General features: G+C 40.1%; 1 protein-coding gene across 1 annotated transcript in view; it reads left to right on the top strand.

Annotated features, from left to right (window-relative positions):
- MYH9 (myosin heavy chain 9) overlaps nucleotides 1-16,055 on the top strand; it is a 71,030-nt gene that overhangs the window by 32,611 nt on the left and 22,364 nt on the right. Inside the window, exons 5-15 of the mRNA XM_065651988.1 lie at nucleotides 456-549; nucleotides 5,563-5,655; nucleotides 6,100-6,163; nucleotides 6,720-6,818; nucleotides 7,704-7,847; nucleotides 10,006-10,101; nucleotides 10,936-11,054; nucleotides 12,142-12,294; nucleotides 14,127-14,300; nucleotides 15,097-15,270; nucleotides 15,848-15,962. Of these exons, the coding sequence (XP_065508060.1) occupies nucleotides 456-549; nucleotides 5,563-5,655; nucleotides 6,100-6,163; nucleotides 6,720-6,818; nucleotides 7,704-7,847; nucleotides 10,006-10,101; nucleotides 10,936-11,054; nucleotides 12,142-12,294; nucleotides 14,127-14,300; nucleotides 15,097-15,270; nucleotides 15,848-15,962 (1,325 nt within the window). The remainder of the gene's footprint in view (nucleotides 1-455; nucleotides 550-5,562; nucleotides 5,656-6,099; nucleotides 6,164-6,719; nucleotides 6,819-7,703; nucleotides 7,848-10,005; nucleotides 10,102-10,935; nucleotides 11,055-12,141; nucleotides 12,295-14,126; nucleotides 14,301-15,096; nucleotides 15,271-15,847; nucleotides 15,963-16,055) is intronic.

The following is a 16,055-nucleotide window of genomic DNA, read 5'->3' as shown; positions in this document are numbered from 1 at the left end:
GTGATACAGCAGTTTCTTTTCGAGGCACAGCAAAATTTGTTGGCCATCAGTTCTGGTTAAGCAATTGGTATGTTTCTTTTTGCAGTCAGGAGGTCTCCTGTTGAAAGATTCACTTCATTACCTTTCAACCCTAGCTCTGCAGCAGCCTCTGGATTATTCCTCAGCCAGTTGGCAATTTTTGTATCCATGTAACTAGAAAGCATAGTTCTTTATTGCCTTCCCTCCTACATACACAGGAACAGAACCCGCATCCAGCGGCAAACTGGCTGAGGGCTAGCCTGCAATCCAGCTGCATTGCCACCACTTGCCAGTACAACTTGTTTTTTCTTGGTTTTGAGTGAGGTGCCACAATGGCCAGAATGCAGTCAAGGAGCTCTGTAGCCCTTTTGGGGTTAGAAGTATAAATATGTCCCCCTATGTCTTGTTTGTGAATGAATTGCAGATTTTCTTTACAGAGGTGAATCAGGAGCTGGTAAGACAGAGAACACCAAGAAGGTCATTCAGTATCTGGCTCATGTTGCTTCCTCACACAAGTCTAAAAAAGACCAGGTAAGACCTGGGTTTAATGATGCTTAATTGCTGTACTGGTTTTGGACAATAAATATATGTTGGCTGATGTTGGTAAAAACCATATTGCTTAATAAAACCCTAGATACTAACATCTGTCAGGGGACTGAGGAGGACAGTGAACTATGAAACAATACGAGTTTGTCAAAAATTGCAAGCCAGGGAACGTTGTTCTAAGTAATTACTGCTTTTAATTCAGTGGAGCTACAGTTGGGATAAACTCATACACAACCTCTTGGATTTGTGGGCAAATGCATGGGCAAGAAACGCTTTTATACGGATGTGTTGCTTATAACCAGTCCAGGCAGTGTAAAACCTTTATAGATTAGGTCTGGCTATTATATATGCTATCTCAAAACTGGAGAATACAGTGATAGGCTAGTTGACATCAGCTGAAAACTTCAAAATTGTAGGAAAACGTTGAAAGGGTGGAAACCAGCCAAGTGTTAGCAGCACATGAAAGGAGGGTGGTGATGATGGTGGGAGGACTTTAAAGATGTCTCACTTATATTTTTTTCCCCCTCCCTCTCCCCCGATGGACTATTGCCGAATTCGTCAGTTGTATCCTCGTAGGTGAGCTGCACGTTTACTGCACGTTCTGCACCAGGAATGCATTTTCTGTCCCATTGTGTGATTTTTTTGAGCAGCTTTTCACTCCACACCAATATCACTTTCTGCAGCTAAAACAAATCCATAGACAATTCACAATTTTTTTTTTTTTTTTTGTGTGTGGTGCACAGTAATCTTTTTGTGAGGATGTTCAATTGGAGACTAAAGTAATATCAAGTATACTCTTGTTCTGTGCTCAATACTAGTTTGAATTTAAAGTTTTCCTTGCAGGATTTTCCCAGATATAACATTCAAGAAGTATTGCCCCAGGGCAATAGGACTGGGCCAGGCTTTCCGAGAACCATAAGTGTCTAGTGTGTGTGGTGTTCCTAGTAAGATAAATGTAGTTAGGTGTTTAGCTTTCTATTCCCTGCAGTGAGATGTGGCGGCACGTACAAAGAAAGGTTGGTGTGGGGAAGGCTGCCCTGCAGGCAGGGTGTTCCAGGGCTGTGAGCTTGTTAGCCAGAGCTGAACATGTGAAATGTTCACTGGTGAGCTGTGTAATGAAAGCCAGATGCCAAGTGTGTCCACTGTATCTCTACATAAGAGTTTTCCCTTAGTACCTTAATGTGTGGGCATGTCCTGTGCATGCAGAATATATGAATAAGGAGGCATCTCTGCACTCAGGCATAGTATGTGTGTGCACACATAGTAATAACTAACTTCTGGAATCCAACCAAAAAAAGCTTCTTATGTGCCAGACTTTCAGACATATGAAGGCTTTTTCCATGGTCTGTCAGTAGCTGTATTTAGAAACATTCTCCTTTTTTCTTTTTCTTTTTTTAAGTGTGGAAAATAGAATCATGGGGTTGAGTTAAGTATTCTTCCACTGCTTATCCTTGAGCAAAATTTCAGCCACTGAAGCAGAACAGGCAGTCTGCTTAGGAGAATGTTTAAAACAGTCTTAAGTTGGACTGGTTAGTGATTTTTACTGGTTAGTTTATACTTCCCTCCAGATTATAAGGGTTCGTGAAAACAAATGTATTAAATTTTTTTAGGATCTTGGGTATACTGGTCATGGCAGATTTATTCTTTTAAGATTGAATATGATAGCGTTGAACCTTTATGCTGTAAGACTGGGCACGGAACTTAACCAGTGATAATATAGAAAGTAGTGATGCTTTATCGGAAAGGTTTCCTAACTGTCTCCTGTTTTAAAAGTTTTAGATGTAAACCTCTATTTTTTCCAAGTATCAGAGCAAATTCAGATTTATAAGGCATATTTTTCAACTCCAGCGGTCTTGTTTTGGAGGCAGTGGCAGCTTCCACTGATCCCGGTGCATTAGGGTATTCAGCTAAATAGCTTCTAGCTGCATGGTGTGAATACTAAGAACATTAAACCTGGTTTTGGGGCCTACTGAATCTAATTATATAAACAGGGTTTTTTCGTTTGATGGAACTTTATGGAAGTTGAGATTGGTGTCTTCCCATCTTTAGTCTCTGCTTCGCTACTGACTTCTTAATTCGTGTAATAGTTTTTTTTCAATATGAGAATCTTTGCAGCTAATCAGAAATTAATGGGTAATAGTTGCTAATGCTTAAGTATTTGTAATGAAGATTAGGTTATCGCTGATCTTTCTCCCTCCCCCAACCAAACAGCTGTTGTTGGGACTCGGTTATTTGAGAATCTCTCACATGACTGCAGAAAGAATACAAAAGCAAATCCCTAAAGTGTAAAAACCAAACCAGCAAAAACCCCTACCAAAGCAAACAAAGAACCTAAACACCCTCCCCCATCTTTTAGTTTTTTAAATTGCATGCTGTTAAAGCTAGCTGTGATTTCTAGATGCCTTTCTCCATACTTTCTGAAGAATAAATGGCGGGCAAAACTTTCACCTTACATAGAAATCATTCCAAAAAGTGTATGAACAAAAACTTCAGAGTGCAAGGTAGATGTCAAGGATTTATTTGCTTTAAATTGGTGTTGCAACTTCAGAGCAATAGCAGAAGAGCACACTGAAGAGTGTGTGCTGCCCAACCACGAGCTAACAGATCCAATGGCTGTTATTACTTCTGTTGTCATGAGGAATATTGTACATACTTCAAATGCATGCCAAGTATTAAATACATTTGTTTCAGGTCAAGGAATGGCAGTTACATGTGTCAGAAAATTGGCAGCATCTTAATGATAGGAACCTCAGAATTTCTAGAAAGCTTGTGATGGACAGCTTTGTGTTGTACTGGTTTTGCTTTGCAAAATTACCCTTTCTATAATGATAATGAAGTCTCTTCCTTCAGTGAAAGGTGACTGTCAAAATGTAAGGTAAAAAACCTCAATGAACTTCACCCAAAAACTTCTTTAAAATTTTACAGATAAAAGGATTATATTTTTAAACAAAGCATACAGTGCATGCCAGTGAGGAGTGCATACATCACCGTAATCGCAGCCACTTAATCTTACGTGCCGTTGCCGTGGCGTGCTAAGAACTTGCTCTTTCCATGTATCGTGGTGCTAAGGCAAGTCATGACTGACTTGACCAACTCTTTAGCATTTTCCTTTCCCCAAAGCTCTATATCACTGTGTGACTGAGCTGGCGTTCTCTATGCGTATTGCTGCCTTGCTGGTTCAAGAGACCTAAAAGCCTCTAAGCTACGGTTTACCAACACCTACTTGACACTAATGACACTTTCTTCCTGAGGTGCTAAATAACAGAAGGGTCTGTAATATGGATTTCTATTAACTTTCGATCTTTGTGTAGCTAAGCATGACCTTAGTTGTTGTGGTTTTTTTGTTGTGGTTTTTTTTTTTAGCTGAGTAATTATTGGTATCAAAGCTTGACTTTTGTTTAGAGGAGAAAATTGGCTTTTTTTCTCTCTTCCCTCCATGTTCCATAATTGGGTTGAAATGCTATGTTGCTGGCATCTCTCACTTGCATAGTAACAGGTTGCAGTCACAAAGGCCTAGGACTTCACTGCAGGAATGAGGTGAGAGTGTCCCAGCTTCAGTACATGTCCCAGAATAGGAGGGGGAATGTGACACAGTTTCAAGGACTGAACCCCGGTTTCAAGGCTTTCTCCTTACAAAGTCACGTGCTGACTCTGTTGTGAGAGAGCAGATGTCCCAGCTCAGGTTCCCTTCCCAGACCTAAACACCTTGTTACACACACTTGACAGTGAATGGAAGTGTTTGCAGCAGCTGCCTATTCTGTATATATGTGGTTCTACAGGGACTGAAGGACTTGTTTGGCCTTGCAGTTTGCAAGCATGAAGTGAGGTGATTCTGGAAGCAAGAAATAAAACCTTGTAGTTCTTTGTACAGTTTCTCATGTATCTTCCTCTCTCTCTCTCTCTTTTTTTTTTTTTTTTAATAATGCATGTATTTCTAGGGGGACTGTGTAAAGACCAATCTGTTTTATAATGCACTTTGAGAATTAAAAGGAGCAATTTTCCTTTAGAAATACGCTTATATAATTTGCCCATAAATTCCAGTTCTCGTGGATGAAACTTCATTTCCATCCGTTGTGCACAGGAAGTCTTGAGTACTTACTGATAACTGCTAAAAAGAGAAACATGAATGTTAAAAAGAGAAACATTAATCTAAACTGTCACTTTCTGTCTCTAGAAGCTTTTTAGTTAATCTTGAAATATATAGAACTCCATGCTTTTAGCACAGAGACGTAATTTTTAAAAACAGCCAGGGATATATCTGGAGCCTGCAGGGAAAAGCGTATATGCTCCAATGGTCTAGTACTTGGCAGGGATAAGATAAAGGTTCTGAATTTTTTTTCTACAGCTCCAGCATTTTGTGTTCCTTGAGGGAAGGAGTGTGCGAATATGGCAGCAGAATGCAAGCGATCATGCAGTTTGTGGGATACCACTAATTCTCTTTTTTGTATGCTTCCTCACAAAGGAGGTTTTTGCTTGTTTGTATTTTGGAAGATGTAGACTCTTAATGAAAGCCTTTTGGTATGTTTTTGTTTTTTAAACATTAGACCTTTTCAGGCTAGTTTCTTAGCCTTCTACTAGCAGAGTTCAAGGCTGTTTTGCAGTAGCAAGACGGGATTTTCCTCACTCTTCCAGCCTAGATGGCAAGACACTTGTGGGATAAGGGCCTGATCTTGGAATGTACAGTGTTTCACTTTAATCCTGGGAAGTCCGTGGGATGTTATGGCCAAGTGGCTTCAAAGGGCTTCTTTTTAACAGAAAGACAGCACTGGGACGCCCTTGTGTTGAGGAAGGGAATAAGCTATATTTTTCAATGTTTCTATTTTACCCAGATAACTAATGAGTCTCCTTTGAAGGTTTAAGGGATCATCTCCTAAGGTTTAATGTGGCTTCTCTACAACAGATGCCAAGCTAGTGTGAATTGAAGCTTCAGCGCTGGTTTGACCCAAAGTTAATGCAGTAAACTGCTACCTACTTTATTAATTTCTGATTTCTCTCTAGGGAGAACTGGAGAGACAGTTGCTGCAGGCGAATCCCATCCTGGAGGCCTTCGGAAATGCCAAGACAGTAAAGAATGACAACTCCTCAAGATTTGTGAGTATTACTATGCAGCGTGGGGGCCAGTATTTTACTTGCTCTGGAGAGCAACAGACAGCGTCTGAGGGGCAGATGGGGGGAGCCAGAACTAAATGAAGATGGTTGAACCTAACATTGAGGGAGGCAGAACTCTCCACATCATATAGCACATGAAACTGAAGGAGCCCTGGTTATGGGAAATCTAGGCTGAAACATAATTAATTTGAAGTGTAGGCTGTCTGAATGTCAGAAATGCCTGAAAGTGTTCGCTGTCGTCTTTGTTAAATCGCTGTTGTGATCAGCAAGCATTGCCTATTGGCTGACCTTGTGTTTTGCTTAAAACCTGCCTGACCTGTTCTGAATTTCCTTTCCTGGACTAAAAAGGGAAGGTTTACCTTTTTTGTTTACTGCTGTTACCAGATAGAATGAATACTCATTTTAATGCTATTACTTTCCTCTTAGGGCAAGTTTATCAGAATCAACTTTGATGTCAATGGCTACATTGTCGGAGCCAATATTGAGACCTGTATCCTTTCTGTAACCACTTAAAAAGAGAAGTTAAAGGCTATAGAGGTGGCAGTAATGGTACCTAGCGGTCTCTTCACAACTGTCTTTCTGTTTCTCCGGTCAAGAAAGTGGTAGGAAGCACTTAAATTTATCCTAGCAAGATTACTGTTGTAGTCTCCTGTTTCTTCATGTGGTGACCATTGTGTTCACGGTGGAAATCTTTTCTGAATGAATGAATTCTAATCTTAGGAGACTGAAATGGAAGCATAAACTGTGATAAGATGAATAGCTTTGCAATTTTGTAAGCTATTATTGCTTCTGTTCAAGGCAAGTAGAGATGGAGGATCACTGTTTTCCTGGTTTTGTCAGTTAAGTGTCTCTTATCGTAGCTGTCATTCAGAGGCTGGCAGAACCAAGGCCAGAAGCTCAGTGGGTTGTTGACTGGTAATGATTGATAAATCAATGCCCCTGTTAATTGTCATGAGGAGAACAACAAGTAGTGTGAGGTTTTTTTTCTCCTGCCATAGAATAGGAAGTGATTTGTGTGTCCTACCATATGCCTTGACTCTCTGAAGATCTGCTGGAGAAGTCACGTGCAATTCGTCAAGCCAAAGAGGAGAGAACATTCCACATCTTTTACTACCTGCTATCTGGAGCAGGGGAGCATTTGAAGAGTAAGTATGATTTTGTTGTAGTCGTGGCGTTCCCTCATCACAGTGATGGAGGGTCCAAAACACTTGTAGGCTAGGACCTGCTACTTCACGTTTCTTGGCTCTGCCTTTTAGTTATGGTCACTGCTCCTCTCCTTCTGTACATTCATACCTCCCTCTGCCCTCCCCCTGTACTTCTCAGTTCCTGAAAACTTGCTTTTCTGGTTCCTTTCTGCACTTGTCTCCATGCCAGCAATGACTCTACGCCCTTCCTTATCTAAATCACTGTCCCATGTTTAGTCTCGTCTTGCATGATGTAAACCCTTCTAATGCAGAGATGGTCCTACTGTGATGTACGCGGCATTTAACTGAATGGAGAAGAACTTCTAGCACCTAAGCAGCTCCAGAAATCTATGGTCCTAGAGCACTTGGCTTTAATACCTTAGCCTAGTAGTCTGGGTCCATGTTGTGCAAGGGCTGCAGATTGATCTGGAGGAAGGACAGAATGAGAGAGCTTTTTTCATAGTTCCTACTGTTTTAAGAGCTATATGTTAACTTTCACCTGACTTGAAACAGGTGTCTGAAATTAAAGGCAAATTTACTTTCAAGTTAATCCTTTCTTCTTGTAGACTTAGGGCATAATGATGATTGGCACTGCTTTGGTGAAGTAGTCCAGAGGAAGGAATAGAAAGAAATAAGGCAGAAAACCTCACATTTTATCTAAAATACATTAAATGTTCAGCCTGCAGTAAACCTGGGCTTAATCCCGGATTCATGCAGCACCTGCTAGCATATGCGGGTCAGAAATTTGCTCTTTGTGGTAGCTTGTTGTCTATTACAAAAAAAGAAAAAAAAAAAGGAGGAAAAGAGAGAAAGCCATAATAACTTCTTTCTCAATTCTTTCCTAAGCTGATCTGCTGCTGGAGCCTTACAACAAATACCGCTTCCTTTCCAATGGGCACATTACAATCCCGGGTCAGCAAGACAAAGATATGTTTTTGGAGACCATGGAGGCGATGAAGATCATGGGCATCCCAGATGAGGAGCAGATAGGTATGAATCCTCTGATGGGCTTGAAAATGCAAGGAAATGAAAGAGGGAACAGATCATATCTCTTTGGGGCTTTGTTGTTCTGGGGTTCTTTGTTCTGGCTTTTTTGTTGTTCTGGTTTTGTCTGGTGTCCTTCCCCCCAACTCCAAGTGAACAGTGTGCGAGTAATAAACTCAGTCACTGTGGAGTGACCCGCCTCAGGGATCTACCAGCACAGTTTCAGTTTATACAGTTAACATTACAAGCCAAGCAGCTGATGAAAACATGCTTCTGCTTGCTGCTTTTGTTCCCAGTTTGAGGGCTGCATATCCAGTTTATGAATAACGCATCCAAGATACGAGAATCTCCTCATTCTCTTGTGCAACGCATGGCTTGTGTGCTCCCCCTATCCCTAGGCAGTAGCTTTAAAGTATCTAATCCAACCACTGCTGGATTAATACTTTGAGAATGGCCTGGCCATAGTGCCTTTCTTTCCAGCTTAACACTGAACTGCTGATCAGAAATTAATATTGTCTGATGCTGGGAGCACAGTACCATGACAGTGAAGCTAGAATTATGTGCAGCCAGCACAAAGTGCAGTGATACGTATTCACCCGAGCTGTGTGCTATCTCATTCATGATCTGCCTCATTGGTTGGAAACAAGTCTTCTGCAAAATCTCCATTTCTAGATATATAAAGTCTTCTAAGACTATTTTTTCTCTACTCTGAAGCAAGCATCTGTGGTGGTTTGAGGTCAGCACCTCCTTTGCTGGAGGCTGCAGCTCCTGTGGCTGTAGAGAATATGTGCCTGTGCCTTAACTAATGCTCTTGTCAGTCCAGCCTCCTATAAATCTACATTGTTGTTATCCACAGTTTAATACACTTCTTGATATCCTGAATCATCTGAGACTGAAACTGCTGTATGGAGGTGAAGAGAAATTTGCCTAAATCAAATTAAGGAATTGGCAGTCTAATTTGTGGTCAGGATGTCCTCCTATGCCATTTTTTTGAGTCGGGTTTTTAGTGTATAGTCTAAGGCATGTCTTTGTTGTCACGTAGGTGGTCTATTGGTTCCAGCCACTACAGCAAAGAGAGATTTAATGTTTAGCACTTACTGTTCAAAGTGTGAAGTGCATTAATGTTCCTTTAGGCTTAAAAGAATGATACATATAGGAGCTGGCTGAACAGTAGGCGTATTTACTTTTGATGTAAGGTATAAACATTAGCTATGTTAATTTATGGAACAACACCAAAATAAGTTGTCTGTCCAAGTGCCAGTACTCTAGATTCAGCTGTCAAACCACTGGATTTCATAATGTGCCACTAGGAGCATATATGTTTCTTTTCTGTTAGTCCTGATTTAGCATATATGGAGCCTTTGTTCATTGTACTATCAAAAGGATATTGTTTTAAAAAAAATGTGCCTGTAATGGGTAGAAATTAGGGGGTGAAAAAGTCTTTGGTACAAGATCCCCTTTGCAAATGATGGGCAGTTTACCTTGCTCAAGGCAACTTGAAGCTCTTATGCAATGAGCTTTCATTGATACATGGTGAAAACCGAATTGATGCTATGGCACTGAAAAATGTCTTTCCTGTCTTAGCATCTAGTGCTACTTTTGTGATGTGCATTGTTCAAAGAGTATGGGTGGGGTGCTTCAGCATGCAATTAGTAATAGTTATGGTACAGGCACTTTTGCCCACATCCTGCTGCCCTTCATACATTATAAAGTATGTCTGTATGGACTACAGACCTTGGTCAGGGACCTGAAAGTGGATATGGGGTTAAAGGAACAAAATCTTCCTTCTCTTCATTGGTTTGTACTCTTACTAACTGTCTCTTTCTTGTGTTTAGCAGTAGTCATTGAGGAAAATAGTTTTATCAAAAAATAGAGATGATGTAAGATGGCGCATTACCCTCAGTCCTGTCTCCCACTTTGCTATAGTGATGTTGAGAATGGGTAAATTTCCAAGCTGTGTAGTCTTGCATAGGAGGGACAGTGAAAGTCTTGTGTCCTGAATGGGAGTCAGAGAGTAATTACCTGTGGTGGTTATTCCCAAATTCTAGAAGGATCTTTGGGATATTGAGAAGGGCCTCATAACCATGTCGGGAAAGGTAACTGGGTCATATTGAGGCTTTTGGTAATGACTGACACTAAGCTGTTATTATTATTATTTTAAAAGGTCTGCTGAAGGTTATCTCAGGTGTTCTTCAACTTGGCAACATAGTGTTCAAGAAGGAGCGTAATACAGACCAAGCCTCTATGCCAGACAACACAGGTAAGCAATCTCCTTTTCCCACCCCAAAATAAAATGCAGTAAAAAGCCTATGGGGAGTTCTTGCAAGTAGAATAATATATTACAGCATGTAGGGAATGCTGGAGTCCTGTTTTTCTATTAGGCAAATAATTTGTCAAAGGAGCTGACATGCTCCTTCATAAAAATACAGGTGTGTGTTGGCAGCCACCCCTGGGCAGGAATGTGGCACTGTTCTTGTGACAGGGCTGAGGAGGAAAAACAGGTGATGACCAGATGAAAAGGGTTACTCTACTGGAATATATAGTGTGTGTGTTTTAACCAAGCTAGGAATGATTGCCCCTGCAAACCTATATTATCAGACACTAGAGAATGTTCTTTGCTGACTTTGTAGGTAGGCTTGTAACTGTAAGAGTAAGGTGGATAGTTTCATGGTGGGTATAAAGTATGGGTACATATTTTAGTTGTACTGCCCATTGTTGCATGTGTAAGTAGCCTTCCATCATGTGAAACATGGTACTATCTTTTGGAAGGCTTAGCTCTTAGACCTACATTATAAACGTACTGCAGAAATATAAGAGGTTGCTAATTTATCTTTATGGCTGTTGTTATTGTTATGGGAAATATGTTCTAGATGGTGTTTTGGATCTTTAATATGAAATACAGAGTTGCCTCAAAGACTAATCAGTAGATGAAGACAAAGCAATAGTCTCATTAACCTGTTCTTCATTTAACACTTTTTAGAAGCTGTTTCATGACTCTTGTGGGAAAGCAGTTGCAGGAATGTTTTTCTCTTGCCTTCTGTGAGAAAAACAAAAGAACTTTAATCTTTTTGTTGTTTCCTCTTACCATGTTTAGCTGCTCAAAAAGTGTCTCACCTTTTGGGTATCAATGTGACGGATTTCACTAGAGGTATCCTCACTCCTCGCATCAAAGTCGGGCGAGATTATGTCCAGAAAGCTCAGACCAAAGAGCAGGTATGCATTCTCTAAAAAATTAACAAGAACTTCAGTCTTTAATCTTGCCACCACAAATCTAAAAAATGTATTAGAGGTTTCTGTAGCATTTAATAACTATCTTTATGACTGCAACGTGTGGCAACCACACTTGAATAATGTAGCGCATGAATTGCTTCTAGTATTTGCTCAGTTGATCTGTACAAAGATAGAAATCATCCTGCCCCTGTAACACTTCTTCTCATCTGTAAGAGGGGAAAAAAAAAAAAAAGGCAAATACCCTAATTTTGGTGACTGCCTGTCCCAAAGGAGTAAGTTTGTTCAGTGCTGTATGCAAGGATGACATTTTCAAGTTGCTGTAGTACAGAAAGCACCATTTTTTAGTAGGTCAGCTACTAGGGTGGAAGAATTTGCTGCTCATCCTTGAAGCTGATTGTAGATTTTATAACACTCTTGAATCAGGTTGTATTCTAAATGAAGCCTGACCTAAGAGCTAGCAGCATCCTCAGTGGAGCAAAGCACCTGTGCTTACTCACTGCTGCATGGCTTCTTTATGAACGTATCAATATTGTCAGTGTAAATAAATATCAAAGAGTAGTCTAGAAATAGTCACGGGCTGCGTTTCCATGCTGCCTTTCCATTTTGATACTTAATTTCTTATTATACATGGTATTTTTGTGTCAATTGCAGGTAGGGTAGTAGTATGGAAGGGAGGGATTTAGCTTCACAAATCCTAAATGAAGAAAAAAATTTAGATGCTTTTCTCTGGGCCCATGAAACGTGCTAAGTTACTGTAGTCTTTGGAGGTGACTGGGCATATTTTTTCTTTCTTGAATACCAGGCATTGGTTTCTCCAACAGGCAGGATCCTGAAATTTGGCTTGGCACACTAATTTAGTAAGAGAAATTCTTTGCTGTTGTTTATGGAGTATTGCAGTGCCATCTGCTTTTCATTGGGAATAACCTCTGAAATTAGCCTTTTTCGATGAGTTTGGTGGTGTAAAGAAAATCTTAGACTACAGTTGGGCCACTAGATGCCGAAACAGTATAGTCTGTGCCTTCCTTTGGATTATAATGTAAGACCTGATCTTTGTGTTTTTTCTGTTTAGGCTGACTTTGCCATTGAAGCGCTGGCTAAAGCCACTTATGAACGTATGTTCCGGTGGCTGGTTATGCGTATCAACAAGGCATTGGATAAGACCAAGCGACAGGGTGCATCCTTCATTGGAATCCTTGACATTGCCGGCTTTGAGATTTTTGAGGTAAAGAGATGCCAGGTCCTTGCACTCAGCAGAGTTTACCACGGAGAAAGACCGCTGAAGGAAATCACTTTAGAACTGGAAAAGAACAGTATAGCTGTGGAAAGGATGTGTATTCCCCTTTTGTTGTTTGAGATCTCTGCTGATGTGAACTGTCAAATAAGTTGTTAACTAGCTTTAATGGTTCATTCATTAGTATTTTATGTATTCTGCAAATGTTTTATTTAATTGCTGTATATTCTGGTGCTTACATCCTTTTTGGCGTGTGCGTTAGAATTATTTTAACTTCAAAGTTGCAGGTGTATTTGATTCTTAATAGCTAACAGTTTAAGAGTTTGCTAACCTACAAAAAAGTATTTTAAAATGTCATGTAGAGTTATGGACCACCACTAGACTTAAAATTTTGTGTCCCATTAGTCTGTCCCAAAACATTTAAGGCATGACGTACTGAAACCTATTAGCATAATTAAAAATTATTGTAAATGGTTTCTTCTTCCCGCTGCTGAGTTTTGGAAAAGATAAAGACAGGATAGGCCAAATCAGATCCAACATAAATTCTGACCTATGTATGCTCCCTTCTGCAAGAAGCCTGAAAATTGGGGGTTGGAGTGTAGTTTAACATACAGCTAAATGGCTTTAACAGTAGGTCCTTTATGCAGAAAAGGAGTGAACTTGCTCCTTTTGCCATCTGCTGCTCCTGGCTGCAACAACTTGTACTGTTCATCTCTCTAGCCCTGTGGAAAATATTTTCTTAGGGTGTTTTAGAATTGAATCACCATTCAAAAGGGAATCTGAGCATAAAAACTGATGTAAGATAAATGTAGGAGAGAAGAAGCTGAAGGAAAGTTGAGGGAGAGATGGAAAAGAAGGAAAGTGGGAGCTCCCTCTATAGGTGGCAGTGAACAGTTAGGCCAAACCATTATGTCTGTGAAACAACAATTTTAGAATGTGGCTTTGCGTTATACTTAGCCTGAAGCAACCACAGACAGCCATCAGAAAAGACCTATCCTGCCATTATCCCAGCCAGGCAGCTCATATCAATCAGTGTTATGCTGGATCTGGCTCGCGTGCAGGTGCAAACTGAATTGGACTAATTTATTCATCAAGTAGAAAATTAAGACACAGAAAAGTTGTTGGTATTTTTTCTTCCTTTTTTTTTTTCGTTACCCCTCTCTGATTAATATAATTTCATGGTGCCTGGATCTCATGAAAAGGAGGGAAGTTGAAATACATGGTTAAGAATTACTGAAACATGGAGGAAGTAGAACAGGACCATTGTCTTTAGCAGCTGCATTATGTTTAGTGTTATCTAACATGAAAATGCACTATGGGCTAACCTTGTCCTTACAGTTTGAAGAAATCTGGGGATATTGAAGAAATTTCCCTTAATTTTCTTGCTCTGATTTTATATATGAGGATTAAAAGGGGACTTTCCAGTCCCTGTGCTTTTAGGAATTTGTCTTCAGGCTTCTGTTGCTTCCTTTTCCTATGAAGACAACTTGCCAGCTCTGAGTTTGTGAGAAAACCGGAGTCTTTTCTGTTCCCGGGTTAAGTAGCTGCAGTAATTCTTCTGCTGTTTACAACTAAACATTCTTTTGCAAAGTCTGAGGAACAGTGTTTATGAACTTCCCAAGGGATTGCAGCAGTGATGCAGTGGTGGATGACAGGAAAGAGAGCTCATAAGCAAATGGGGTTATTGACAAAGGGCTGTTGACCCCACACAGAACACTAGCTTAAATTCCTGAACTACAAATGTGATCTTTCGTGCTAAGAGAATAGTAGATGTGTCTTCAAAAGCAACTGTTCAAACATCTTTCTGCCTTTTTCTTCATTAGCTGAACTCCTTTGAGCAGTTGTGTATTAACTACACAAATGAAAAGTTGCAGCAGCTCTTTAACCACACCATGTTCATTCTGGAGCAAGAGGAGTATCAGAGGGAGGGCATAGAGTGGAATTTCATTGACTTTGGCCTGGATCTGCAGCCCTGCATTGACCTCATAGAGAAGCCGGTAAGCTTGTTCTTCTACCATCGAGCAGCAAGAAGTGGCTGCATTAATTTTGTCATTGAGCACGTAACCTCTACCTGTAGACTGGAAACTAGCTTTCTAGCTTTTGTAATCCTCTACTGACATTGAGGTATGCTTAGAAGCAGAAGTGAACAGTTTCCTCTTTGTCTGAAAGGATGTCACCAATAAATCTGTTCGTATCACTTCTGTAGGAAGTATTGCATGAAAATTGATCTAGTCAGCTACTTTTTCCTTGCACTAAATTGTCTTCATTTGTGTAGATCTGCATGGTGCTAGATGTGTGGCTTACCATAGATAGTGTGAACTTTCTAACTTAAGTGTGATGAGAAGCTGTGAATGTCCATTGCTTTCAGTCTGCTCTAATGAAACTTGGAAATTTATAAATTTCATAGTAGATGTTCCAATAATATGGACTAGTTTGTGAAGTGTTCTGCTGTGGTCTTCTGCATTTAGACACCTGGATATTTGGAGAACATCATGATAGTGTTCCTTCTATTAAAAACACTTTCTTCCACATAAAACAACCTAGACAAATGTCACGGAAGACACCGTCTCATTAAAATGCTTAAAATTCAGATGAGGATTTAGAAGAATGATTAACAATTTCTGTTAGCATGGAAGTAGTTGAACTGATACCACACAACAGGGGAATATGATGGGGATCAGGCTTCAGTATCCTTTTTTTTTTTTTTTTTTTTTTTCCCCCTAGTCATTTAAAGGTGATAGTTATTGATGTAGTCATGTATTTAATGATGTTTCGATGTTTCCCTTCTTTAAGGCTGGGCCTCCTGGTATACTGGCCCTGCTGGATGAAGAGTGCTGGTTCCCAAAAGCAACAGACAAAAGCTTTGTGGAAAAAGTTGTACAAGAACAAGGCACCCACCCCAAATTTCAGAAGCCAAAACAGCTGAAAGACAAAGCTGACTTCTGTATCATACATTATGCTGGCAAGGTAAAGAATGAGTAGCTGAAATGTGAACATTGGAATGTCTGCTGTATTTTTCTAATGCATAACCACTGCATCTTAGAAATGGCTGCTTACCAAAATGGCTGCCTATGGGAAACCAGTGAAAGATACCACAAAGTTGCTCCATTGCTGTGAACCTTACAGAGCCTAAGGGGATGTTCCTGCAAGTTATATATATATAGTTCAAGACATGTCAAACTGCCACCAGTTTAAATTTGTTCTCTGTGACTTGGTGGTATTGGAGGTACTTTTCAGAAGCCTTACCTCAAGACTTCATCACCAAAAATGATGATGCAAGGTTTTTTTGTCACACTCTGGGTGGTGCAAACTAGGATTGCAAATCTATTCCCTTTACTGACAGGGCAAAACAGAACATGCAGCTGTTTGTTAGGGATTGAAATTTGTAGGTATGCTTGCTTAGATGGCAAATCCAAGAATGATTAGGTAATCTGCTGTTGATTGTGCAAACCTCAGTGCTACTTTTGTAGACTTTGCAGGATCTTGCATCTTGTGCTGCAGAAAATTCCCCCACCAAGTTTCTTGACATGTTTGTCTCCTCCAGGTGGATTATAAAGCAGATGAATGGCTGATGAAGAACATGGATCCACTGAATGATAACATTGCTACTCTTCTCCACCAGTCATCGGATAAGTTTGTGTCTGAGCTGTGGAAAGATGGTATGTAATTAAACTTAATCTCATTTGTTTTCTCTTGTTTTATGTGGAAGAGTTTGTATGATGATGATGAGTTGTGATGAGTTGTGTTGCTTT

The sequence above is a fragment of the Caloenas nicobarica genome, chromosome 1, assembly GCF_036013445.1.
Source record: "Caloenas nicobarica isolate bCalNic1 chromosome 1, bCalNic1.hap1, whole genome shotgun sequence".
NCBI classification, from domain to species: domain Eukaryota; kingdom Metazoa; phylum Chordata; class Aves; order Columbiformes; family Columbidae; genus Caloenas; species Caloenas nicobarica.
Note: the sequence above shows the minus strand (reverse complement) of the source record. Positions and strands in the feature narration are given on the sequence as shown.